General features: G+C 39.9%; 1 protein-coding gene across 3 annotated transcripts in view; it reads left to right on the top strand.

Moving 5' to 3' along the window:
* The first annotated feature begins 225 nt into the window (after positions 1–225).
* The window catches only part of BRWD1 (bromodomain and WD repeat domain containing 1), a 111,146-nt gene continuing 85,283 nt past the window's right edge, over positions 226–26,088 (top strand). Inside the window, exons 1-12 of one of the 3 annotated variants that reach the window (XM_034752932.1) lie at positions 226–484; positions 647–705; positions 888–917; positions 1,079–1,138; positions 4,332–4,482; positions 7,499–7,597; positions 8,239–8,399; positions 10,809–11,030; positions 16,066–16,166; positions 19,724–19,794; positions 21,905–22,005; positions 24,964–25,004. In XM_034752932.1, coding sequence (XP_034608823.1) covers positions 427–484; positions 647–705; positions 888–917; positions 1,079–1,138; positions 4,332–4,482; positions 7,499–7,597; positions 8,239–8,399; positions 10,809–11,030; positions 16,066–16,166; positions 19,724–19,794; positions 21,905–22,005; positions 24,964–25,004 — 1,154 coding nt within the window. In that variant the 5' untranslated portion in view covers positions 226–426. The remainder of the gene's footprint in view (positions 485–646; positions 706–887; positions 918–1,078; positions 1,139–4,331; positions 4,483–7,498; positions 7,598–8,238; positions 8,400–10,808; positions 11,031–16,065; positions 16,167–19,723; positions 19,795–21,904; positions 22,006–24,963; positions 25,005–26,088) is intronic. The other 2 variants (XM_034752922.1, XM_034752914.1) reach the window with 2 other exon arrangements.

Here is a 26,088-nt window from a genome sequence, read left to right as displayed (position 1 = left end):
CCTCACTCCCTTTCTTCCTCCATCCCCCTCCGCGTCCGGATCTCGCTTCCCCCCGCACCCACAGCAGCAGCGGCGGCGACCCGCCCCCCCAGTGCCAGTACCGACACGCCGCGGGCTGCTTTTGACCCGAGAAGGGTTCAAAGACGAATACAAACATTTCTCTCCACGGCCGCCCCCACCTCCCCGGCTAGGGACTATTTTTTCAGCCACCCCTCCCCGGCGGAGAAGACAGCCTCGGCACTGGGACGGGTCGCTCCGCGGCAATGGCGGCCGGGCCGAGGCTGAGTTAGAGCGAGGCGGGGGGAGACTCGCTCGCTCGCGGTGGGGGAGGCGCTGATAGGACTATGCCGAGCGGGGCCCTGCCCGCGCCAAACGCTGCCTGAGCCCGTGTCCTGCCTTGGCAGTAGCAGCTGGGCCGCCCCCGACATGGCCGAGCCCTCGGTCCCCTCCTCCGGCGGCGGCTCCCTGCCGCTCATTGAATCAGGTAACAGCGGAGCGCGTGAGGGAGCCGGCCGGGCGCCGCCGGTTCTGCTGCTCCCCGCCGCCGCCATCTTCCCGGTCATGATGATCAATTACAGTCGCTGAGGGGCTCCCCCGCCCCGCTCCGCAGCCCCGCGCTCATCGCTCTCCCCCGTCTCTCTTGCAGAGCTCTACTTCCTCGTCGCCCGCTTCCTGACCACCGGGCCCTGCCGGAGAGCGGCGGAGGTGAGTAGAGGCCGGCAGCGCCGCACGCACCCGCCGCAGACCCCCGCCGCGGCGGCTGCTGCCACCAAGGGCTCCGGTGCCTGGCCCCGAGCCCTGTGCAGCTGCGGCGGCCGCTGAAGAGACGGCGAGGTTTGGTTCCCCCTCCCTAACTCGTGTGCATCTGTTTCTTCCTTCCCCTGCAGGTGCTGGTGCAGGAGCTGGAGCAGCACCAGGTCTGTGTGTGAGACTGTCTCTGCTGCCTTTCTCCCTCTCCTGTCACCTTTTCCCTTTAAGTCATTCATCTCTTTAAAACAAACAAACCCACATTGTTTTGAATTTGATCTCCCCACCCTTCCCCTTTTAATCACTCATTTGTGTTTCTTTTTCAATTTAGTTGCTTCCTAAAAGGTTGGATTGGGAAGGAAATGAGCATTGTAGAAGTTATGAAGATTTGGTGAGATTTAAACAACAACAACGTTGAATTAGAATGATAATGTTAATGTTAGACCCTCCACTTAATAAAAAAACAGCCGTTACATTTAATTATTTTTGTATTTCACCCTGGGTCTGGGAGGAGACAGAAGGCTGATTTTTTAGAAGGGGTGTTTGACTTCTTTACCTTAAACTAATAAACAAAAACATAAGGGGTTAGGTGTGTTTTTAATTGGAGGATATTGTTATGTAGCATAGGCGGGGCTTCGGGTTATGCCATTTGCCCATGTTCCTGCCTACCTATGGGGAAGAGCCAATCTGTTAAGAGGTTTCATTTCTGTGTTTCACTCTGAGACTTGTTAAGCAGGTTTTGATTGGACGGTATTTATTTTCTATTTGGTTTCCTGCATCTGCTGCTTTCAACAGATTAGGAAACAAAATCACTGGTACAGAAATTGGGGGTGGGGATTTGTAGTGGCGTCTTTCTGATTTACTGGCCATACTAATCAAAATGTTCCGAAAGATGCCCTTTGGCTCAGGGCTGCACAACTTGTGCCAAATTAATTGCACTAAATGTATTTACAACAATTTCAGAGTAGAGATGTAACTGTTCCTGGTATTCTATCTTACTGTTTCTAAAATACTGCATGATTATGTGTGGCTATGTGGATACAAACTAAAGAGAGGACAGCATCAATAGGAAGTCTATAGTTCAGTTTATTTATATTACTTTTGAAAAAAGCTTGGCGTAGTTAGTTCCAAGTAATAAACCAGCCTCTGAGTTCCTCTGCTAATCTTTGGAGTTTTACAATCAAATTCTGTTTTTTCCTCGTGTTTTTCCATACTTTGACAAAGTAAAGTGGTATGTGACTGAAGGTACGGGGAAAGAGTGAAATTGACTACACACAATTAAAAAATGTAGATATAAGTTAAAAACAAAAAGGTAGCCACAAATGTAGTTTTGAATTTGACAGTTCCCTTATTTGAGCAAATGTATGTAGTACTGCTTTAAATCAGTACACTGAAGGACCAATCCTGCTCACTTTACTTGCATGAAGTCAACAGGATTACTTTCCAAGATCTGGCCTAAATTTAGGTAAGCACAGAAAGTTTTCTTGTGAAGGATGTTACGTAGGCCCCGATTCTTCTGCAGATGTGGTGCTGGCATATTCCTATGCTGAGTCTCATTGACTTTGGGGCTTCATGCATCTGTCTATGCATGTGATTTCCTAGGATTGGAGCCTTTGTGTATGTGTCTCCCTTCTCCCCTACAACAACAAAAAAAATCCCTATCTGTGCTGTTAATAGTTTAGGTTATCAAAATTTCTGCTTTTTAACATTTTTTTACTTTGCCATTTATGCTGTTTAGGTACTTTTAATTGTCTAAGTGTAAAAATAGGCCAATCAGTTTCATTCTTTTGGGTTTGGGTTTCAGGGACAGCTGGCAAACATTTAAGGCCCAAAACTTGCAATGTTGAGCATTTGGGTGTATTCCATATCAAACCAAGTACTCATTACAGAATCTGAGCCTGAGCTTAAATAACTGCTGTCACGAAAACTCAAAACCAACCATTTTTAAAAAAAATAACTTTTATTAGGCTTCTTAAAACTTTTTAACAAGATTTACATTGGGTATAAATTACACGAAGGTAGTATCTCTTTTTATAAGCTGTATTTCGTAAATATACTTGAAGGGGAAAATTAAGCTTTCTACTTTGAAGCATCTTGGTCAGTACTCTTGTATCTCTTTAGAGCGGTGTTTCCCAAACTTGGGGTGCCGCTTGTGTAGGGAAAGCCCCTGGCGGGCCGGGCTGGTTTGTTTACCTGCCGCGTCCGCAGGTTCGGCCGATCGCGGCTCCCACTGGCCGCGGTTCGCGCCGCTTCCTGCCGCCCCCATTGGCCTGGAGCGGCATGCCAAAGGTTGCTGATCCCTGCTTTAAGGTAATTTGGGTGTAATTTAAGTTGAGTTTGTCCTTTTTAAATATATAGAAGTCAAGGCACTGGTTTTGGTTCTCACAACTATAACTCATCCCCCATGTACATATGAAACATGTATGCAGATTAAGACAAGTACTTGCCAAATGAGTGTACAGCAATAGTGTGTGGGGTTCTGATTTTTACTTTTCTGGTTATGGGGCAGCCTGAGCCTCAAGTTAAGGTTGACTTATTGAGATTTTGATATTTTTATCTTATGGGCACACTAATTCATACTTATAAACAAAAATTTGTCCAATTTGTGGAGGCTGTGGAAACCCTAACTTTGAATATGTGACTCCTACTCAAGTAGGTTGTCAGTCATGAAGTTGTATACATGTTTTTTGCAGTGAACTTTGAAAAAATGAAAATATGAGAAATTGCGCATGCATTTTTGGTTGCAAGATGCTGTGCTTGTGTATACTTGGATTCTAAATTAAGTATATCTGAGAATCCTTTGTGAGTGGGTAAAGGATGTGATCTTATTCCCCTAAGATGTCTGTGGAAGCTTTGGAAAGTTTTCCATTGAGTTCAGTGAGAGTAGGATTGTTTGCTGCATTTCATAGTTTCCTTGAAGAATCCAGTCCTCTTTCCAGAGGAGCTAGGTAGATGACTTAAGCCTTAAGTGATGTCAGTGGACTACAACTTTCCAGTTTGTACAACTTAGTCAACATTGCCAATTATATTCATTTGGCTCTTGCGTTTGACCATAACATAATTTTTTTGGACATACAGTAGACAAAAAATAAATCAAGGAGCCTTAGTATTTTTGTAGCGTGTTGGTTAAATTAGACAAAAAATAGTGAGCATGAGACATGATTATATTATGTAGAATTGAAACACTGAAATTTGTGTGCATCTGGAGCAAAGTGTTGGTGTTGCTTATGCTAAAGCTTTATTCTTAACTGTGGTAAAATATCTTTTATGGAAAATACTGAATATGAGAGGGTGCTCCAGTCTGAGCCATTTGTGTGAAGTCTGTATTTTCCATAGTAAGATGCTGATGTATAGTACATCTCTCTACAACAGCTTTCCGATTCCTGGATAATTTTTAAATTTTAAAAGTTTAAAGTTTAAAATTCATTGCTGTAAAGATCAGAGTTTATATAACTGATTCTGCTCTATGAATTATGTAATATAAATATTTAGGCACTTCTAAATGTTAATGTAAATACCGACATACATAGGATCATCTATTTTAGATATGCCATATATTTGTTTTAAACTTAAATTCTTATCAGGTCTTATCCAACAAACATGTGGCTCCAGATCATTTGTTGCAAATTTGCAAGCGTATTGGCCCTATACTGGATAAAGAGATTCCACCCAGCATTTCAAGAGTGAATTCCTTACTTGGTGCAGGGAGGCAGTCATTGCTCCGTACAGCGAAAGGTATTGTTTTATTTTTCATTATTTAAATTTTTGCAATACAATGGGGAGTGGGGCGGGAAGCCTGTCCAGGGGTCTGAGTGCTATTGCCATGTATTAAAAGCAAACAAAAGTAAACCCTCCAAATTTTCCAAGACTAGGAGGGGAAACTGAAACAACCCTGGCCGTTAATATTAGCTATCAGCACACAAATAATCTGCAGTCAGCTCACTCCTCCTGCTCTGAAGATTTCGGCTATTTTGGACTAAGAATGGGGACAATGAATTGCAAAATTCAGACCACTGATAGAGAGTACTCTCTTAGCAGCTCCCTTTGTTTAATTTAGACTAAGAATGTTCTTGTTTGAGCACCTCCTCTGACCACAGTTGTAGGGAATATCTTTGAGAAAGGGATAGTCTTGAATAGAAAGGGCCCAAGTCAGTTAGGGCTTTATAGGTCAAAAACAACAGATTGACTTCACCCATAATCCAATAGAGAGCGAATGCAGATCTCTCTCATCTTGTCTACCTAGTACTTTGCAAATACTTTGCCCAGTGCTTGGATAGGGGCACAGATGAGGGCTAGCTTGCTGATGTTCAATCCAGATAAAGTGGAAGTGATGTTGGTAGGATGAGGGGAAGCAACTGGAAGATAAGTCAGTGATTTGTATGTGTGCCTTTACTCTGGGTATGTACCTGCTGTTTGTTATGAGCATTTGAATACTGTTCTCAGTGACATCAATGACCAGGACAGCTTTTTTTCATTTGCACTTGACCAGGAGTTGACTGTTTCTTTGACCCACACTTTGCTAATTTGATCCATGCTTTTGTTGTTGCAACAATTTAATCTTGAGGTATGCTATGCATGAAGGTATGTGTGAAACTTCACTTAAGCCAGCTTCTTCAGTTTCTGAGCAGATTAAGGTATAGTTCCACCTCCATAAATGTAGAAATAGACACTTGGTGATTATTGCTAGATTGTGAATGTCAGGTGATGAATGTTTAATTTTTGAGCAATGGTTGGACAATTGTTTCTTTCAGAGAGGCTGGCAACTTACTTTTCCCACAGAAAATCATGACAACCTCTCTTTCAAAGAGGAGGGACATGTATCTGCTGTCCAATGGAGGTAGCCAGAACTAATCAAGCTGTCTATGACTGAACAGATCCACTGATTGAAAATTTGTGGGTGTTATGGAAGAGGCAAAGAAACCCTCTTCTTAGTCATGACAAGATGTTTTAAAAAACACAACCTTTTGCTACCTATCAGATTGGCATGAGACTACTGTCACCAGTGCTCTATCTGTCTTTAATCCCACTTCAGTTGTTGATGGGTCATGGGTAAACATGGTGACCTGTGAGAACAAAGTGGGGGAAGAGAATGCCTAAAAGCCACTTACTCAATAGTTGAGGACGAAATATTATAAAACCCAACCCCTTCTTAGAGTAGTTTTTAACTGGAGTCATATCCTCCCTTGGAGCCTTTTGGAAATGCTCTGGTTTCTTATGCCTTCATATACCATCAAGAGGTTCCTGGCTTCAGCTGAGGTCCATTCCAATCTCAATTTGTGGAGATACCTCTCTGAGTATCTGCCTCAGATCATGATGGGGCTTTTCAGTGTATCAAAGCACTCTGTACACAAATGCCAGTCCCTTTTTGACTCTGCTTGTGGATCTCGCGGGATAACATGGTAGTGATTCATTTTTTGGAGTAGGAGAGCTCCTGCACTTTCTGTTTGATAGAAATGGCTCACTATATATAACACCACCAATTGTGCCAAAACCAATCCAGCACTTTCTTCCCATTCACATTTTAGTAATACTTGTGAAGTCGGGCCTCATTTCTGATCGTGGATGGTTGACAGTAATGCTAGGCTGGTGATTAAATAATCAGTAAGACCTTCAGGTGTTTCTAGTGTATTTGTATGTGAGAGAAATTCTGTGGGGTTTGTATTATTTTTTTAACTGCATTTTATGGTGTGGACTATTTTAGTGAATGCCACTGCATTTCCCAGTTACCTCTCTTCTGCACTTCACTAGCTCCACAGTGAATGGGGCAGTGACTTTGCATTTGTTGTGAATCAGACTTGCTGCCATTTCAGCACTCGACCTGTTTAAATAAATAACTTTTAATATTGGGGAAAGTCTCCTCTCTTCCTGTAGTCAAACTGCTGACCCATTGGCACAAATTTAAAAATAAATAAATAAATAAATAGATGATTAAAAAAAGCCGCTTTTGGGCAGAAAACAGTCCTATAAAATGTCAGCCTAAAAGGTGACAGTGTTGGAAAGATATAAAATGGGTAGAATGGAAATGCTTGTGCAACCCGATCTGCAGTACTAGCTACTTACTACATATAACATGTAAAAAAGTTTCTTATGGTGATATTGGATGGACAGAGTGCAGTTCTTTGAGGGGAAACTTCTCGTTTTAAATAAATCTTTAAGTGCTTTCGTTGTTTTGGAAAAAGGGACCCATAATACTTTTCAAGAGTAGCCTAGACACATGTGATCTTATTTTTATCATCTGTAAACTGCCATGAAAACAGATGTTGCTAAAAAATATATTTTGCAAAAAAACTTTAAGTGAACTTTGAATAGCCAGAGTTATTTTGTTGCTTTATTTATAACCGCATGAATAATGCAGATAACTCAATTAGTAAATCATTTACTGTATAAATGTAGCATCTGTATTTTGTGCAGAAATGAGTATGTTGGTACTTCACAAATAATTAAAGTCCTCTGAACCTTTGGAGCAAGTGACTGTCTGTGTCATTATTAAACCTCCCTTGTCAGGACCAGTATTGTAACCTGTCTTAAAACTAGGCTTTCAAACTGTTGTTGGAAAGTTTTAGGTTGAGAGGTTCTGAGCTCCTTCAGCTCTTGTTAAATTTAATATTGCAGTACGAGGCCCTTTGGCAGGCTTATTCATTACTGTTTTTGCTAAACTTTATAATGGATTTCAGAACAGTAACTTTTGTTTTGCTTTTCTGAAATGTGCTCTTATGGGTAACTTTCAATACAACTAACATTGATGTCAAAGATTGCAGGAATACTGTTTGGAAGGGCTCTGCTTTAGCTGCTCTTCGTAGAGGAAGACCTCCTGAAATTCCTGTAAACCATGGCCCTCCACCAAACCTTGGTACGTAGATGATAAAATCACTTCTAACTTCAGTGTAATATGTATTTCTTGACACTTATATGCTCTATGCTTCTCTTCATATAAATAGTGATGGAAATTGCATTTAAGAACCAGCTCTAAAAGTTTACCTATAGAATTTTATATTACTTCAGTGGGGCTCTGCATGAGCACAGGGGTCCACCCATGTAGAATTCATTGCAGGAGAAAGGTGTTAGATTCTAAATGAAAGTCTTTCTGCTTTAAAAAACCCAGTGTACTAATAAGCAAATAGAGATACTTATGGTATCTGCAAGTCAGTGGTGTTTGGTTAAAAGGACTCTCTTGTTTATGAAAGTACATGGCAAAATGTGAGGTAGAAGATGCTGTGTCTTTGTAAAAAAAAAAAAAAAAAAAAAAAAAACTACTTTATTTGGGGCGACAAACTCAGAATAAACTTTGGCGTTCTGTACACAAGCTAGAGAGTCACTTTACTAAATCCAGTAATCTATTGGTTATGGAAGCAAGAGAGAGTGGCTATCTACAGGAGACCTGTTTTTTTTAATCATCATCTAAGCCCCCTAGAAATAATTTTTAAACATGGCTTTTCACAGGATGATTTATTTTTTTGCTTGCATTCTTTAATCTATTTGAATTTGTTTTAGTGGAAGTAAATCGTGCAAAACAATTAACTGGGTATGCAACATATAGAACATCGTTTCCAGGAAGTATGTATCAGCACATAAGGATGCACAGGCGGATTCTTGGCCATCTCTCTGCAGTCTACTGCGTTGCATTTGATAGGACTGGACATCGAATATTTACTGTGAGTTGATGCTGTGAATGCTGGGTCTTTTAGAACTATTTCTAATTGATTATCGGGAAAGTAGCTTTTAAATGCTCAGTATTTATACCTGAAATATTCAGACCTCAGAATTTAAAGTTTAGAAATAAAGCTAATTAGCCCCTGCACTTCATTTGGGTGAACTGTTTGGCATGTGTATGGAGGGGAGCATTTTTGAACTGTTAGCCGTTATTGCTTATTAGGTACTGATATTTACATACATTTTTCTTTGATACATTTCTTTGTTTTGGGTGTTGCATCTTTGTGAATAGTGGAGAAGGCGACTGGTTTTATGGTATAGAGCTTTTGTTTTAATTGCCGTTATTTTGTGGATTTGGTAATGGAGAGAATGAACAGAAAGTCAGATTATTTTGATGTCATTTCAAATGTCTTCTGCTTGTGTTTGATATCAAAAACCGCTGTTACCTATTTGGATGAAACTAGGTTACTGTGAACTTCAGAGTAAGCCAGAATAACAAGGGATGACTTTTTTGTGTCATCAAACAGGCTGAAACTAACTTTTTTCCACTTAAGGCTAGATTAACAGAAGGATTTAAGCAGCTAAAAGGGAAGTTATATGCCTAGATTAAACATTTAGGCACCACTGAGATCCTCAAAACCTCTGCTCAGCTGGTGTCTAAAATTCCCCAGTGTCTGAGTTCCCACCAGCAGTGTCCCCTAGATGCCTAGGTTTCTGCTAATGAGTATGCACACACTCCAGGTGCCTCTCTCATGTCTAAGCCCCAGCAGGATCTTCAGGCTGGGTGTTGCCCCACTTGTGAGGCTTGATCCAGTTGTTGTTCTCAGAGTATGCCAGAATACTCTGTCAACGTGCAAAGCAAACATGATTCTGGGATGCATTAACAGGTGTGTTGTGAGCAAAACACGAGAAGTCATTCTTCCGGTCTACTCTGCACTGGTTAGGCCTCAACTGGAGTATTGTGTCCAGTTCTGGGCACCACATTTCAAGAAATATGTGGAGAAATTGGAGAGGGTCCAGAGAAGAGCAACAAGAATGATTAAAGGTCTTGAGAACATGACCTGTGAAGGAAGGCTGAAAGAATTGGATTTGTTTAGTTTGGAAAAGAGAAGACTGAGAAGGGGACGTGCTAGCAGTTTTCAGGATCTAAAAGGGTGTCATAAGGAGGAGGGAGCAAACTTGTTCACTTTAGCCCCTAAGGATAGAACAAGAAGCAATGGGCTTAAACTGCAGCAAGGGAGGTTTAGTTTGGACATTAGGAAAAAGTTCCTAATTGTCAGGGTGGGTAAACACTGAAATAAACTGCCTAGGGAGGTTGTGGAATCTCCATCTGTGGCGATATTTAAAAGTAGGTTAGATAAATGTCTATCTGGGATGGTCTAGACAGTATTTGGTCCTGCCATGCGGGCAGGGGACTGGACTCGATGACCTCTCGAGGTCCCTTCCAGTCCTGGAATCAATGAATCTATGAATGCTGGGAGGGAGTGATGGGCTAGGGGGAGAAGGAGGCAGCCTGCCCTATCTTTATTCCAGTGGATAGGGCACTCACGTGCATGTGGGAGTTCCTAGTTCGTTTCTCTCCTATACCTGATGTGGCGAAGAAATTTGAACTTGGATTTTCTACCTCTCAGGTGAATGCTGCAGCTCTTGGATTATACAGCAGACGCTCGCTAGAACGCGCGTTTTTATAGTGCGAATTCGGTTATAGCGGGGGACCGCGCATGGATCCCAAATTTAATTACTTTCATTGGAATCCATGGTAACGCGATCCCTGTGTTAATGCAGGACTGCACCTGGATCCAAAACCCTGTGTTCTAGTGGGGGTCTGGTGTACTCATTTTTTTTCTCTTTGGCTCAGTGAATAATTATTTATGCACAATGGAATAGCCTCAACAGGAGAGATTGAGACCCACACCAAAATATTCTATAGTCCAGTGGCTAGGACTCACCTGAGAGGTGGGAAATCCAAGTTCAAGTCCCTACTCCACATTAGACAGAGGGGGAAATTGAGTCTTCCACACCCCAGGTGAGTGCTCTACCTACTGGGCTAAAAGTTGGAGGTTGCTTCCTCCTCCCTCCTCCTTCCCATGGTTGTTTCTTAAAAAAAAATAGCTTAGGCACCTAACTCCAGGTGAGGGTTCATGGGTGAGAATCCCAAGCAGAGATAGATGCCTAATTCGATGAAAGGGATGTAGCTTTTTCACTAATTTTTGTGACTCGAGCCACTATGCAATATGACTAAATTTTAGGTTCCATAAACACCAATAGCATAAGCAGGGTTTAATAGAAAATCTTAATTTTCCAGACTCAGAATGTATTTCATCATTTTTAAAGACAAAGCTGAAGCAGATAGTATCTTGAGTATTTATAAACTTGAACTTATGCCAGGTTCTGTGACCCTTTTTTCTTAGGGTTCAGATGATTGCTTGGTGAAAATTTGGTCAACTCACAATGGCCGATTGCTCGCCACACTACGAGGTCATTCAGCCGAGATTTCTGATATGGCTGTGAATTATGAAAACACTATGATTGCAGCTGGAAGCTGTGATAAAATGATCAGGGTATGGTGTCTGAGAACTTGCGCACCAGTTGCTGTGCTCCAGGGACACACAGGATCCATTACATCTTTACAGGTATATTTCTAATTAATGGGCATGTCTATCCTTCATCTTATAGCTTTGTGTTTTCAACATCTAATAGCACACAAGCATTAAAACATACTAATACCATAATGATGTTTAGTTTTATGCCTCCAAATTCGTTGTAAAAACCATTCACAGTTTTAGTGTAAAACAGAAGGTAACATGTTTTATTTGATCTTGTGGTTTTATTTCGCTGTTAGTAGAATTGTAGTATTGGATAAAAATCCAGTATTTTATTTTGACAAATGTGTATATAAGCGAAAAGCGTTGTCCAAATAGAAGCAAGCAGCAATACGGTATAAGACAACATTCAGGAGTCAGATTTATTTTGCTGCTCTCTTGCTGAGCCTGATTAATACACCCTACACTTCTAACTAGCTAGAATTTTGGCTGATAGTAGTGTTTTTTTAAAAAAAAAAAACCTCACGCAATCCTTAAATATTGTGAAGGTCTTGACTTGAGGAAAGTACATATAAATACTTTTATAAATGTTCCAGCAAATTGAAGTGCAAGACATGTTCAAAAAGCAAAAAAAAGAAGTTTAGACATTAAACACTTAGCTTTCAGCAAGTTCAGGTGTTGTGAAGAGAGGAAGCCAGTTGCGACCTCATGTGGCTCTCAAATCACAGAATTCCATTTATAAAAAAAGAAACTCAAAGGCAGTAGCCTGGGTAAACCTATAAACAAAATCTGAGATAAATCGGACAAAAAAATATAGGCCTGATCTATCATCAAAACTTAGGTCAACAAAGCTACGGCATTCAGGGGTGTGGAAAAATTTACACCTGAGCACTGTAGCTGTGCCAACCTAATCCCTGGGGTAGACGTAGCTGGATCAACAAAAAAAAGTTCTTAGATTGATCTGTCTACTGCTGCTTTGGAAGTTGGAGTTCTTACAGTAATAGGAAAAACCCATTCCATAACTGTAGTATGTGTCTATGCTACAGGGTTGGAGTGGCATAGTGTTACCAGATTTGCCCATTACTTTGGGATATGCTCATTTATTAAGGTTACTCTTCTTGGGGCTGGGGGGTTCTGTAATTCTACCAGTGTACTGCTTGTGTCACTTGTGTTCTCATACGGAGCTCTACTTCTCTCTTCTGCAAGTTCCCTCCCAATGGAGCTATCCTGCAGGACCCACGGTCCCCAGGGCTGGGTTCTTCCAGCCCTAGAATTGGATGAACGAACACACACACACATTAACAGAGCGTGTCTGAGAGGACCGGGTTAATCAGCACTCCCAGGCTAACTCCTTTTATGTCACTGGACTCAGTAGGCTGTGGTGAGCAGCATTTCCAAGGTGTCACCCTTATATGCCCCTGGACTCAGCAGACTCATATGTCCCATGTTCAGCACATGTCCTGTGTTCAGTCCCTATCCCCACTTTCACATTACAATTGTCCTGGTAGTAACCCACCTCATGAGCAAACCCCACAGGATTTTTGTGCACTGCAGGGATATTTATTTTAGGTACGTGGAGCGTTGCTGCAGAACGAATGAGGAAGCCAAAAAACACCAAAGGGGGGGCGGGGGGGGAGAGAGAAGCAACCAGCTTAATCATGAAAGTTATTTATTGCCAGGTAATAACTATAGGGGAGCCAAACAAACAAAACAGTTATAATAAATCTAACTTAAATTTAATTATAAAAGTCAGGTTTAGAAAACTATAACTGATCACACAAGTCAGGGTCAGAAGGCTATACCGAGAGATAGAGAGATGGGTTCTCATCACTCCATGAAGCTTGAATCGATCGGGGTTCCCAGGTGGTGGTGGTAGCTGAGGGTCCGGAGTGCTGGAGACCTGCAGAGCCCCCAGCACGATGAGTCAGGAGAAGATGAAGTCCCAATGGAACTAATGCAGATTTTGGATCCAGGCATCAAAATACTTACTTGAGCATGGGTAGGAGTTTTTGTAGGGGAAGAGCAATGGTTCAAGGGAGAACACTAGCTTTGTTTATGGCTAAACTGATGGCTCAAGGGAATATACCAAAGTTGTTTTGTTCAGGCTAGACAATAGGAGCTGATCATTCCTGCAATGGGAGGTGTTCTTTCCAGGGAGCTCCCAATGTAATTAGGCAGGCGGCTTCACTATTTTGGATACCAATAAAGGATTTATTACTAGAATTGGCCTGATAACTACTGAGCTGGGTGTGTGCAGGTGTGGGTTCATTAACATCTGGAGCAGAGATTCCCATCATGCAGTGCTTTTCTGGTCCCATAGTTCAGTGTGGTTCTTGCCTTGCAATCTCTGTTCTCTATTCTGTATGCTAATGGAGATGCCTCCCTGTCCCATCTTCAATGCAAATGAGGCTAGGGGAGTTTCCTTAATCCTGTCACCCTTGTCTGGAGGAGTTTAGGTGTCTCCCCCACTGCCGTTTCATTGCTTTTTGTAAGTCTTTCCTCTGATCTGCTTTGGTTCAAGCAGAGGCTGGGTGGGGGGAAGGTCTTCCATGAGGCAGACAGGCTGGGTACTGCACCCTGGTTCCCCAAGAACACAGAGCTGATGGGTAACAATAGCTTCAGTGGTGTAGCTGTGCTGCTGTAATGCCTCTAGTGTAGACATGACCAAGGATGTTTTTGTGTTGAGTCAGGAAAGCTAAAGAGAAATTAATTCAGTAATAGCAGTTAGACTAGTCAGAGGATGCACTAAGATTAGCTAGCCTATAGGAGGACAAGTACCTGACTCTCAATTGGTGGCCAAAGTCTAGGGAAATTCTGCTGCCCGTGTGATAAGAGCCTGGACTTAATGGCTCTGTTACGTTAATACCCTCTGACTGTGAAAATTAGTTACTACTTTTGTATTTTGAGACAAATCACTTTGAGACAAATAACTCCCAATTCATCCAGTAAAAATTTTACAGCAAATTGATGTTCTGATAGGTTGGAGGGGGAGGTAAATGTGGCAGGTTATTTTAAACTTTGTGGTTTTGACATGACTGAATTTTCTTTCAAAGTATCTGTATGTTATTGACATATTTACCAGTACTAAGGTCAGAATTTTCAAAACTACAGGTGCCTAAAGTTTGGTTTCTAAATCCATGGGGGGGTGGGGACTTAATGAAAGTTACTGTGGTTTTCTGACATAACCCCTTCTTCCACTGAAGTTAATGAAAGAATAGTTTTGGTTCTTTTTTAATAAAAGGACAATATTAGGGTAAAAATTATATATTTCATTTAAGAGAAAATACATTAATACTGAATGATACAAAACAAAAATAAAACTCATATACATGAAAACATACTATCTTGACAGTTTTATGTCAACATAAATTATTAAAATCAAGACTTTAAAATATTGTAATCTTGTCACTTGTTTCCATTTCTCTCAGTTTAGAGTAAAAATAGACTAATCAGTTTCATATCCCACTTGTATGTTAGGATATTGTGAATATTGCAGAGGAATATTCCTTTCAAAGAACTATTTCTCAGGTTTAATATCAATTTATTTTAAACTTACCCCATAAAATATTCCAAGACTTTATATTTCAGAATTAAATTGATTTGATAATGTGTTAAGAAAAACACCCTATGCTTGAGAAACAGCAGTCCACAGTTTCTGACTTTATCTTAAAACACGCAAACATAGGACTCGTATTTTGGAAATAAACAATGTACAAGGTTATTCTGTATGTTCTGTTGTGTGTAGTAGGTAATCCATTCTCTACTTTCAATATATAATGTACACCTCTACTTCAATATAACGCTGTCCTCGGGAGCCAAAAAATCTGCTTTACCGCGTTATATCCGCATTCGTGTTATATCGGGTCGCGTTATATCAGGGTAGAGGTGTACTTTAATGTGAGTGCTGTGTTTTAACCATAGTCTCTAAGTCTATATTATATAACTAAACTAATGTTGTATGTAAAGTAAACAAGGTTTTCAAAATGTTTAAGAAGCTTCATTTAAAATTAAATTAAAATGCTGATCTTACACCGCCAGCCTGCTCAGTCCGCTGCCAGCCTGGGGTTCTGTTCACTTAGGCTGGCAGCGGGCTGAGCGGGGCCGGCGGCTGGGACCCCAGAGCTGGGGGGGGAGGGGGGTTCAGGGGTCAGGGCAGAGGGCTGTGTGTGTGTGTGGGGGGGAGGGGTTCAAAGGTCAGGGCAGAAGGCTAGGGTGTGTGTGGGGGGGTGTTCAGCGCAGAAGGCTGGGATGCTTGGCTCGTGGGGGTGCTCCCAGCCCCCTGCCCTAAGTGGCTCATGGCACGGGGCTGGAAGGGATATGCCCTGTTCCACCCCCTTCCCCAAGATCCCGTCCCTACCTCTTCTCTGCCTCCTCTACGGAGCAGGAAGCACACTGCTGCTCTGCTCCGCTCTGCTCCCCCTCCCTCTCGCAAGGGCCATCAGCTGATTGGCGCAGGGAGGGGGGGGGAGGAGGGCGGGGGAGGGGAGAAGCTTGGCTGCCACAGGACCAAGCTTCTGCCTCCTGCCCCTGCAGGGGAGAGCAGTGTGTGGGGGGGACTGAGTGAGGCTGAGGGCCGGGACCTCGGCAGCATGCCATTCAAAATCGGCTTGCGTGCCGTATTTGGCCTGCGTACGGTAGGTTGCCGACCCCTGGGTTAGACAATGCTAGTTTAAGTGTGTGACCTGGTTAAAACAGAACACGTAACAAGTACCTGCTTAGTGCAGATTTCCTCCACTGTCTTTAGAATGCTGTGTTTGCTACCTAGAACAACTCACTGACAAATTTTCAGTGAACTGTGATAGTCAATTGAGATTTTTTTTAAAAGGAGTAAAACATCTCTTGCACTTGCCTCTTTTTTTCTTTTAAATATAGTTATGGCTAGAATACACAAGATAAACCAACTTAAAACCTTCTATTTCAGGACCTATAACTTTGTTGTATGTGTCAGCAATTGAATTTCAACTGTTCCCATAATTCATTAGAATCTAGAATAATTAAATTATATGAATTTGTAAAAAGTTAACTTATTTTCTTTCTTATGAAATTTCAAACAGGGAACATTGTCATTAAAAAAAAATTGCAACTTTTTTAACTTAACATTTCTTGTGTATGGCTTTAACTTTAGTTTAGTCCAATGGTCAAAGGTTCCATGCGCTACATGGTCTCTACTGGTGCAGATGGAACTGTTTGCTTTTGGCAATGGGATGCAGATTCCATGAAATTCAGGTATGTAAGTGGGTTCCTGTTTAGCTCTTCAGATGTCTTCCCTTTCTTGATTATAAGATGGCAGTTATTTTGGGGAGTGTAAATTGACTTTTTAAATATAAATAATCTTTTGATGTTTACACATAGAAAAGCTTAAAATATCCCATAGAGCAGCCAACAGAATATTTAAGTGCCATTACACATTTCATTCATTACAGACTTGTGCTCGATTCATTGTCCTGAGGAATGAACAAACCAATTCACTAGATTCTTATGACATCAGAAACACTGTGGGAAAAGTAAAATTAAAAATCTTAGTATATTAGACCCATATAGTAAAGGTATTTTTGCTGTCTGAGTTTGACAGTCCTGTTGTTCTGGGACCCCCTACTTTTGTTCATTTAATGAAACTTGTGTATACAAGTGTATTTAAAAGATGCTGTTATCGTGTTCAATTCATAACTGCCACAATTTACAGTTTTGATATGGAATTTGTTTATTAAATTAGTAATATTCTAGTACTAAGCAGAAATACATGATCAGAATATATTTAACATTATTCCATGGAAGTGGTCAAATATCTAATACAGAATACTCAAATTTGTTGAACTGTTCCAGTATGTCTAATGTAGAAACTTCCAGTACTTGAGCAAAAAAGCCTGTAATTCAGATTGTGAAAAGAAGTCACTTACGCCTGTGCCAGTGAAGTCAGTGTAGTTGCAAAGGTGTTACTAAGTCACAGTTTGGCTCAAAGAGCATTTTACTGATATGTGACACAGAAAAGTCCAAGGTTCACTCTCTGTTCCCAGTTTGTTTATAGGGCTAGTAGTTTAAAAATAAGTTTAAAAAATAAATACAAGTAACATTTACTTCTATTAGTGCATTTCAACTGTAGATCGCAAAGCACTTTACATTTAATATTATTGTGTCCAAAGTCCGCAATCAGGATTTGGCCCCCATTGTGCTGGGTGATGTACAAACATAAGACATAATTCTTGCCTTGTTATATGAGGGAGTTTTGTAAACAAAATACCTGTTTTCTGGAAATCATTAAGGTAATTAACATGGAAACATAAAATGCCATTTTTACAGTTAATTTTTGGAGTAGAACAGCATTTCAGTTGCAGGATTTTTTTTCTTCATTAACAAAGTTGGGCATATAACTGACTTTTAAAAATCTTACCTTTTCATCTCTCCCAGATCCATATTTATCAGTATCTATTCCATGAGTGGTTACAATACATGCTTAGCTGGTGACATTGCATCGTCAAAAAAACAAGCTTTTTACTCAACAGTTGCATATCTTTGCAAAACTTTGATTTTTAAATCTGTTTTACACCTCATAAAATTACATGAAACTTCAGAATCCTGGGAAATACCTTACCCCTGTAGGCCAAGCTCCATATGTGGTGCAATGTCACCAACATAGCACTTATTGGACATGTCCTGGAGTGTGTAAATCAGATTTGCAAAGAAGAGAAAACTCAAACTGTGGGGAACTCCATATTACCTCTGCTATTTCAGTGTTTGTATTCATAAATTCACGAATATATTAAAAAAAAAATTAAGACTGTCAAGTGATTAAAAAAATTAATTGCGTGATTAATCTGATTAATCATGTGATTAAACAACAATAGAATACCATTTATTTAAATATTTTGGATGTTTTCTACATTTTCAAATATATTGATTTAAATTACAACACAATACAAAGAGTACAGTGCTTACTATATTTTTTATTTGCACTGTATAAAAACAAAATAAATAGTATTTTTCAATTCGCCTTATACAAGTACTGTAGTGCAATCTCTTTATCATGAAAGTTGAACTTACAAATACAGAATTATGTACGAAAAAAACTACATTAAAACGTAAAATTTCTGAGCCTGCAAGTTCACTCAGACCTACTTCTTGTTCAGCCAATCACCCAAACAAACAAGTTTGTTTACATTTGCAGAAGATAATACTGCCTGCTTCTTGTTTACAATGTGACCTGAAAGTGAGAACAGGTGTTCTCATGGCACTGTTTGTAGCAAGTGTCGCAAGATGTTTACATGCGAGATGTGCTAAAGATTCATATATCCCTTCATGCTTCAACCACCATTCCAGGGGATATGCATCCATGCTGATGATGGGTTCTGCTCGATAACTGATGCATGTTCATTTTCATTATCCGAGTCAGATGCCACCAGCAGAAGGTTGATTTTCTTTTTTGGTGGTTCGGGTTTTGTAGTTTCTGCATCAGAGTGTTGCTCTTTAAAGCCTTCTGAAAGCATGCTCCACACCTCGTCCCTCTCAGATTTTGGAAAGCACTTCAGATTCTTAAACCTTGGGTGGAGTGCTGTAGCTATCTTTAGAAATCTCACATTGGTATCTTCTTTGTGTTTTGTCAAATGTGCCATGAAAGTATTCTTAAAATGAACAACATGTGCTGGGTCATCCATCGGAGACTGCTATAACATGAAATATGTGGCAGAATGCAGATAAAATAGAACATGGGACATACAGTTCTCCCCCAAGGTGTTCAGTCACAAATTGAATTAACACATTTTTTTAATGAGCATCATCAGCATGGAAGCATGTTCTCTGGAATGGTGGCCGAAGCATGAACGGGCCTATGAATGTTTAGTATATCTGGCACGTAAATACCTTGCGATGCTAGCTACGCAAGTGCCATGCAAATGCCTGTTCTCACTTTCTGGTGACATTGTAGATAAGAAGTGGGCAGCATTATCTCCTGTAAATGTAAACGAACTTATTTGTCTGGGTGATTGGCTGAATAAGAAGTAGGACCGAGTGGACTTGTACACTCTGAAGTTTTACATTGTTTTGTTTTTGAGTGCAGTTATGTAACAAAAAATCTACATTTCTAAGTTGTACTTTCACGACAAAGAGATTGCAATACAGTACTAGTATGAGGTCAATTGAAAAATACTATTTTTTATCATTTTTACAGTGCAAATATTTGTAATAAACAATATACTCTTTGATTTGAGTTACAACACAGAATACTACACCTCTGCCCCAATATAACGCTGTCCTCGGGAGCCAAAAAATCTTACTGCGTTATAGGTGAAACTGCGTTATATCACACTTGCTTTGATCCGCCGGAGTGCGCAGCCTCGTCCCCCCGGAGCGCTGCTTTACTGCCTTTTATCCGAATGACTGTTATATTGGATCGTGTTATATCAGGGTAGAGGTGTATATGAAAATGTAGAAAAACATCCAAAAAAATTTTCAGTTGGTGTTCTATTGTTTAACAGTTCGATTAAAATTGTGATTAATTGCAATTAATTTTTTTGAGTTAATCGCATGAGTTAACTGCGATTAATCAACAGCCCTCTTTCTCCCCCCCCCCTCCAAAAAATCAAACGCACAATAATTTGATGTCTTGGATGGAAACTGAGCTTACTGTAATTCTAACTTCTCACAAAGAAAACGTACATCACTTTAGATCCTTGACATTGGTGATTGTGCATGTGTTTGTGGCAATGTGAACTCAGATTTTGGAAGATTGTGTTAACCTTTAATCTTTACATTGCATGTCCTGATTTTTCAGCAACTTTTTTCTTTTAAAGTAATCGGCCAGTGAAGTTTACAGAGAAATCCAGGCCTGGAGTTCAGATGCTATGTTCTTCTTTTAGCATTGGTAAGTTGTATGCATGTTGCTATTGGCCATTTTTTCATTTTTTCCCACTAATCTACAGAAACATTCTGTCAATTTCAACTGTCCTGCACTTGTAATAAAGCTTATAATTCCTCTCCTTACACTCCAGAATTGGATGTAAGGATCCATATAACTTTATCCTATTCTTTGTACAAAACCTTGTTTTATAGAATCCTAGAAATGTAGGGCTAGAATGGACCTAAAGGTTATCTAGTTCAGCCCCCTGCCCCGAGGCATGCCTAGACCATCCCTGACAGATGTTTGTCCACCTGTTTTTAAAAACATCTCCAATGACAGGGATTGTACAGTCTCTTGCAGAAGCCTATTCCAATGCTTAACAACTCTTACAGTTAGGTTTTCCATAATATCTAATCTAAGGCTTGGTCTACACTACCCCCCCCAATTCGAACTAAGGTACGCAACTTCAGCTACGTGAATAACGTAGCTGAAGTCGAAGTACCTTAGTTCGAACTTACCTTGGTCCACACGCGGCAGGCAGGCTCCCCCGTCGACTCCGCGGTACTCCTCTCGCCGAGCTGGAGTACCGCAGTCGACGGCAAGCACTTCCGGGTTCGACTTATCGCGTCCAGACTAGACGCGATAAGTCGAACCCAGAACTTCGATTTCCAGCCGTCGAACTAGCTGGTAAGTGTAGCCAAGGCCTAAATCTGCACCCCTGACTCTTTCACACTTGCTCCCAGATCCCTACAGTCATTGCTGATCTGATTAGGGTCATACCTGGCAGTATCATAAGTGTCCACATGGATGAGCAGTGTGGGGTAGTTGTCAGAGAGACAGATGAACCTTTCCGTAACACCTTGGATGCAGGCTCCAGGCAGGTAGTGCATCTTCTGGGACAGCCGATCAGGCTAGCAGATGGATAATGTTTAGCATCTGGGAAAGAATGGACAAGACTTTCTTAACAAAGAACTTGTTGCAACTGAACCTTGCAAGTTACTTTGCCCTCTCCTGTGCTGAGCACATCAGCTACTTCTGGAGCACTCTTTTCTAGTTGGGCAATAAGAGTATAGCTGGGCTCTTACATGACATAGAACGTGACTGATATGCCCTATTGATACCTCCAGCCTAGAGAACAACATGATCTCTTGTATTTTCAGTGGGGATCTATCTATGTATCTACTCTGTGCATTCAGTAATGCTCTGAAGAGTCATCACAAAAACAATAGGTTGGCAGAAGGTTTGTGACAAATCTGCTGCTGCTTTTCTGGCTTATGATTGGAGGATGAAAGCTCATACAGGAGGGGGAAGGTTCTGTAGCCATTAAGAGGACAGTTGGAGACCTGGCGGGGCAGCGCTGAAGATAGCTATTCCAGGTGGTTACTGAGCTGGGGTTTCTGGAGTTGGATTCATCTGTATTAAGAGAAGCAGGATACATGTACGAAATGTAAATAAAATACAGTGTGACTTCCTATCAGTATTTCTTCAGTAACCAAAACTGACCAACTGTAAGGCCCTGAAATTCACCGAATTCTTACAAGGGGGCAACAGTATATTTAGAAAGTGTAATGTGAATTTATTGGCTTTGAATGTACTTTGCACATGGCTTAATATCTTGTATGTTTTGACCATGCTTCTTTCAGTTCCCAGTGGTTGGATGAAGCCTTTATAAACAAGAGCAGGAGAATGAAAAATGTATTGTCTGGATTCTCCCCCCCCCCCCCTTTTTTTTTTACTCGGCTATAAAATCTCTCATCTTGACCCTTCATTTCATTTACAGTGTGGGTATTTCCAGTGAAGAATAGCCAATATAACACTCTTTTGAACTATGGAGAAGTCTTTCTACTCTAAAAACAGTAGATAATTTTAGCTGCAACCTTGTTTTAGAAAGTTCTCACTATTATACTTTCCTTTAATCTTTCATACTAAAATTTAGTGATTTTACTTTTTTATTATTTATGGCTAAAAAAGGATTTGTTAAGGAAAATGCAGTTTCACTCCAAATTTGTATAGTGGGAAAAGAGCAAGAAATTTGACACCTGTCAGAATTTTAATCCATCATGTTCTACCTGATATTGTAACAAATGAAAATTTTTATCCATGCCAGCTTTTTAATTACTGTTTGAATTTTCAGGTGGTACATTTCTAGCAACAGGCAGTACAGATCATGTTATCAGGATGTATTTTTTTGGCTCTGAAACACCTGAAAAAATAGCTGAACTGGAAAGCCATGCTGTAAGTAAGATTGTTAAATCTACAAGTCATCTATTTAAAATACTTGAAGAACTGTGTTGGGGCTTCTAGCAGAATTCTAGATATGGTTTTAAAAGTTTACTGGATTAAAATTTTGCATACTGATGTGAAAATATAAATGACAGTAACGTGAAACACTTATATGGATTTAATGAATTGAGGAAGCATATCACAATGATATTCTTTTAAGTATGTTTTATTTTAAATATGTTTCATACACTAAAGCCTCCTTATACAGTTCTGCAGGTATGAAGTAAGGTAAATGTTATTCTTGTTTTAAGGCTCCTTTGCATTTATACCACTGTAGAAGTGTAATTTATTACAGCACCACAAATGAAAGTACACACGTCTTGCATGTTTTACATTAGAATTTGTATCAGGTTTTAATGTTAAACATGCAAGACATAAGTGTGTACTTTCATTTGTGATGCATTACTACATATCGGTTATACATGCTAAAATGATTGTATTTATCACTTCTGGCTTTAAGCTTGCAATACTGTATGGTATAACTTGAAATTCAGTGACTATTTTAGATCAGAAATACAGTTAGTGGGTATTTTCAATAAATAGTGGCTCTAATACTTACAGGTTGTAAGAAGAAATAAAGGCCACTTGAGTTGCATTAGTCTGACTCCTTGTATTTGATAGGACTGCTCCCAACATTGCTTTCCCTAATGGCTTGTGTAACCTACTGAGTATCTACAGTGATGGTGCCCAATTTTCTCTTCAATTGCTCTTACTGTTAATAACTTCCTTAATGGCTAGCCTAAGTATTTTCTAGCATGTTCCCTGCTTTAAAAAAAAAAAAAAAAATCCTTCCTTTGTAGATGTTCTCTGGGGCCTGAGTCACATTCTGGAAGTGTAAATGACATTTACCCTTACTTCACACTTGCAGAACTATAAAAGGAGGCCTTAGTGTATAACAACTTGGCCCCCTGTGTTTATAGGCATTGTGATCTTGGGTCCTCCTCCATAACATAAAAACTTAGCTTCTCTCCTTTGGTTCTTGTAAGTGTTATTGCTGCCTTATTTGGTAATTTGATTTAGTGTTTCTCCCGTTTATTGCTCATCTCCTGTAGTAACGAGATATCTACCCTTTATTATGGGTGCAGAAGCATTAGAGGAATATAGACTAGCAAGCATGCTTACTTCTTAATTTGTATATTATACCATTTTTTAGAGAGAGAGAGATATGTATATGTAGAGAGAATGAAGGTGGGGGTGGAGGGGCAGGTAAAATGTAATTCCATAGGATCATGGTTTTAGCGGTATGAGTTGGGAATGGTTACATTACTTGTGTGCCAATAAACCTTAATACATTAAGGTGTGGTATATAATGTGTACCACATGCTTTATAAAATAGGGTTTGAGGTTTTTACATTTTTTTATGTATCATTCGCCTATGAAGTAAAGCATCTTTGGCACCATGAGTCCAGCTGTACAGGACTCTAAAGAGATACAAAACTATCAAATGTGTTTAAAACACCTCTACATGTCAGTTTTAAAGACAGATACCTTGGTAATTTTCAGGGTTAGAAACAAGAATTGTGTCTGGTTGGAAAGTGGTGTATTCACTTAGTGTAAAAATCCTATTTCCAGAGCTCATAAGTTGCTTTTTATCATACCTTAAACTTATCACTTGTGCAGGACAGGGTAGTGCATGTCCTGGGCCATGGGCGGGTGTGGTTCATGGAGAGGATTCTATATTTAGGCCCAGGAGAAGAGAACACTTTTTTTTCTGGCAGGTTAATTTTTTTTTAAATGACTGAAGCTGTTTAGAAGTTTAAAATGTTAGAATAGGTGTTAGTGGTGATGCACTAGTGGTCAGAGTGTAAGTAAGTGTGTCAAAGATGTATGAGAATTACATTTTATCTGTAGATCTGAGGTCTCAATGTGGTTATTAAATTTTTTCCCAAGAGTTATTAATGGCTTTTTAAATACTTACTATCTTCCTTTGTATCTCTCTTTCAGTTGCTTTCTTTCCAAATAATACTTTAACTTAACTTCCTCATTTTAATTATATGTTTTGGGGGGTGATAAGAGTTGATGAGTGATCATTATCTTTAGGGAAGACTTCCAAAACATGCACATTTTCTGGCGTGGGTACAACATGTACCCATTCATTTTATATTGATGAAAATTAATAGCTAACTGTATTTCGTGTCTGGAGTGGGGAGGGGGGAACTTGCTTACTCTGCGCAAATATAATTTTCCTGTTGAAACCAGTTCCTCTACATTCTAACTTGCTTAGAATAGTGAAAGTCCAAATTCAAATGTGAGTTAAATACCTAGTTGCTAATGGGAAGTTACTTATTGATGGGTTTGTAACGTTTCACAAATTCATTCCAAGTATGTTAACAAGATGAGTTTAAAAAGTGGACCATTCTTTTAAAAGTTGCAATTTAAATTTAGCATCAGAACATTAGCAAATTCTACTAAGATAATTGTGTAGGGATCTGCTGATCTTGCAATTATACGTACCAGTTAGGATCAAAACAATTCTGTACTGTGAATCTGTTTAATCAAAAACAACGAGGAGTCCTCGTGGCACTTTTGAGACTAACAAATTTATTTGGGCATACGCTTTCGTGGGCTAAAACCCACTTCATCAGGTTTTAGCCCACAAAAGCGTATGCCTAAATAAATTTGTTCGTCTCTAAGGTGCCACAAGGACTCCTCGTTTTTGCTGATACAGACTAACACTGCTATCACTCTGAAACCTGTTTAATCAAAATTTGTTCTGAAATGGGACAGTTTTCTGCAGTATGTTGCAAAAGAGATCACATTCTCTGGGACTTGGCTAATACTTTTTTCTGTTCCTGTATGTTAACTTCTTTTGTGAAGAAGGCTGCGTACATTTTTCTAAAAGAAATTAAGTTCCCGATTTAAAATAATTTAACTTCTAACCTCTTTCTTAAAAACTTTTTTCTTTTGCAGGACAAAGTCGACAGCATTCAGTTTTCGAACGGTGGTGATAGGTATGTTGCAAGACTCAACATGTAAATATGTCCTTTAAATGTTTTGGCATTAAATACCTATGGTCACACTCATGGAGTGCTCAACTAAGAAAATCTGAAATAGCTATAATTTGAAGGATGATCTACATTTCTCTGGAGTGCAGTGTTCACTTTCGTTTCAGCTCTGTGCTTTTGTTCCCTGTGAATATTTTAACATATCTTCTATTTGGATAAGCTGATTTCTTTAATTATTATTCTTCTTCTTCTATGGGAAAGTGTTGTCATATATCTAATAAGAATTAAGGGTTGGCTTTTCAAAGCAGTAAACATTGGCCTGACTCTGCTTCTTCCATTTAAGGCAGTGGTAAAATTCCCGTTGTCTTAAATGGGAGCAGAGTTAACTGATGCTGAGCAGTTTTAAAAACCACACCCATAAATCTTACAAAGCAGCAGTGCATATATTTAAGCAAAGGACCCTGTCTGGATTGTCCAGGTTGGTATATCCTTCCAGTCACATTTAAGATGTCTGTAAAGTTGCTTTTTTCCCCCCTTTTTCTGTGTGGTTTTTGTGGTGTTTTGTTTTAACTGGCTCTTTGGTAGCTTGTTGGAGAAAGATCCTGAATATTGGGTTTGATGTAACAGGGGAAGGGAGGACACTTTGATTTGCTAGCTCCTACTACTGGGGGGTCCTTATCGAAGATGGCTCATTCTTTGACACTGCCAGAATCTTCCACCCCCTCCCAACCTCCTTGCTACACACCCTTTCCAGTACCCGCTTCTCTTTCCACAGCTAGAAATGTCCTGTATCCTGCTAGTGTCAAGTTATATCACAGGCACCTTCTATTTCCCTCATCTGACCATCATTTTCCCTATGCATAATCCAGTTTTTCAGGGCATACTCTCCATTTAGCCTGCTTATCAGCTCCAGTATTACCTTTTTTGCCACCCCTTTTCCATGTCAGATGCTAGGAACGCTACACCTCTGCATCACATCCACTAGAAGCCCCCTAATTGGCTCTAAGGCTTCAGGGGAAAGAAGTAGTAGGAAGAAGCTACTTACTTAGATGGCCCTGTGGGCATTATGATAAAATTATTTGGACCCCAT

The sequence above is a fragment of the Trachemys scripta genome, chromosome 1 (genome assembly GCF_013100865.1).
Source record: "Trachemys scripta elegans isolate TJP31775 chromosome 1, CAS_Tse_1.0, whole genome shotgun sequence".
In the NCBI taxonomy this organism is placed as follows: domain Eukaryota; kingdom Metazoa; phylum Chordata; order Testudines; family Emydidae; genus Trachemys; species Trachemys scripta.
This window is presented reverse-complemented; position numbering and strand designations above follow the sequence as displayed.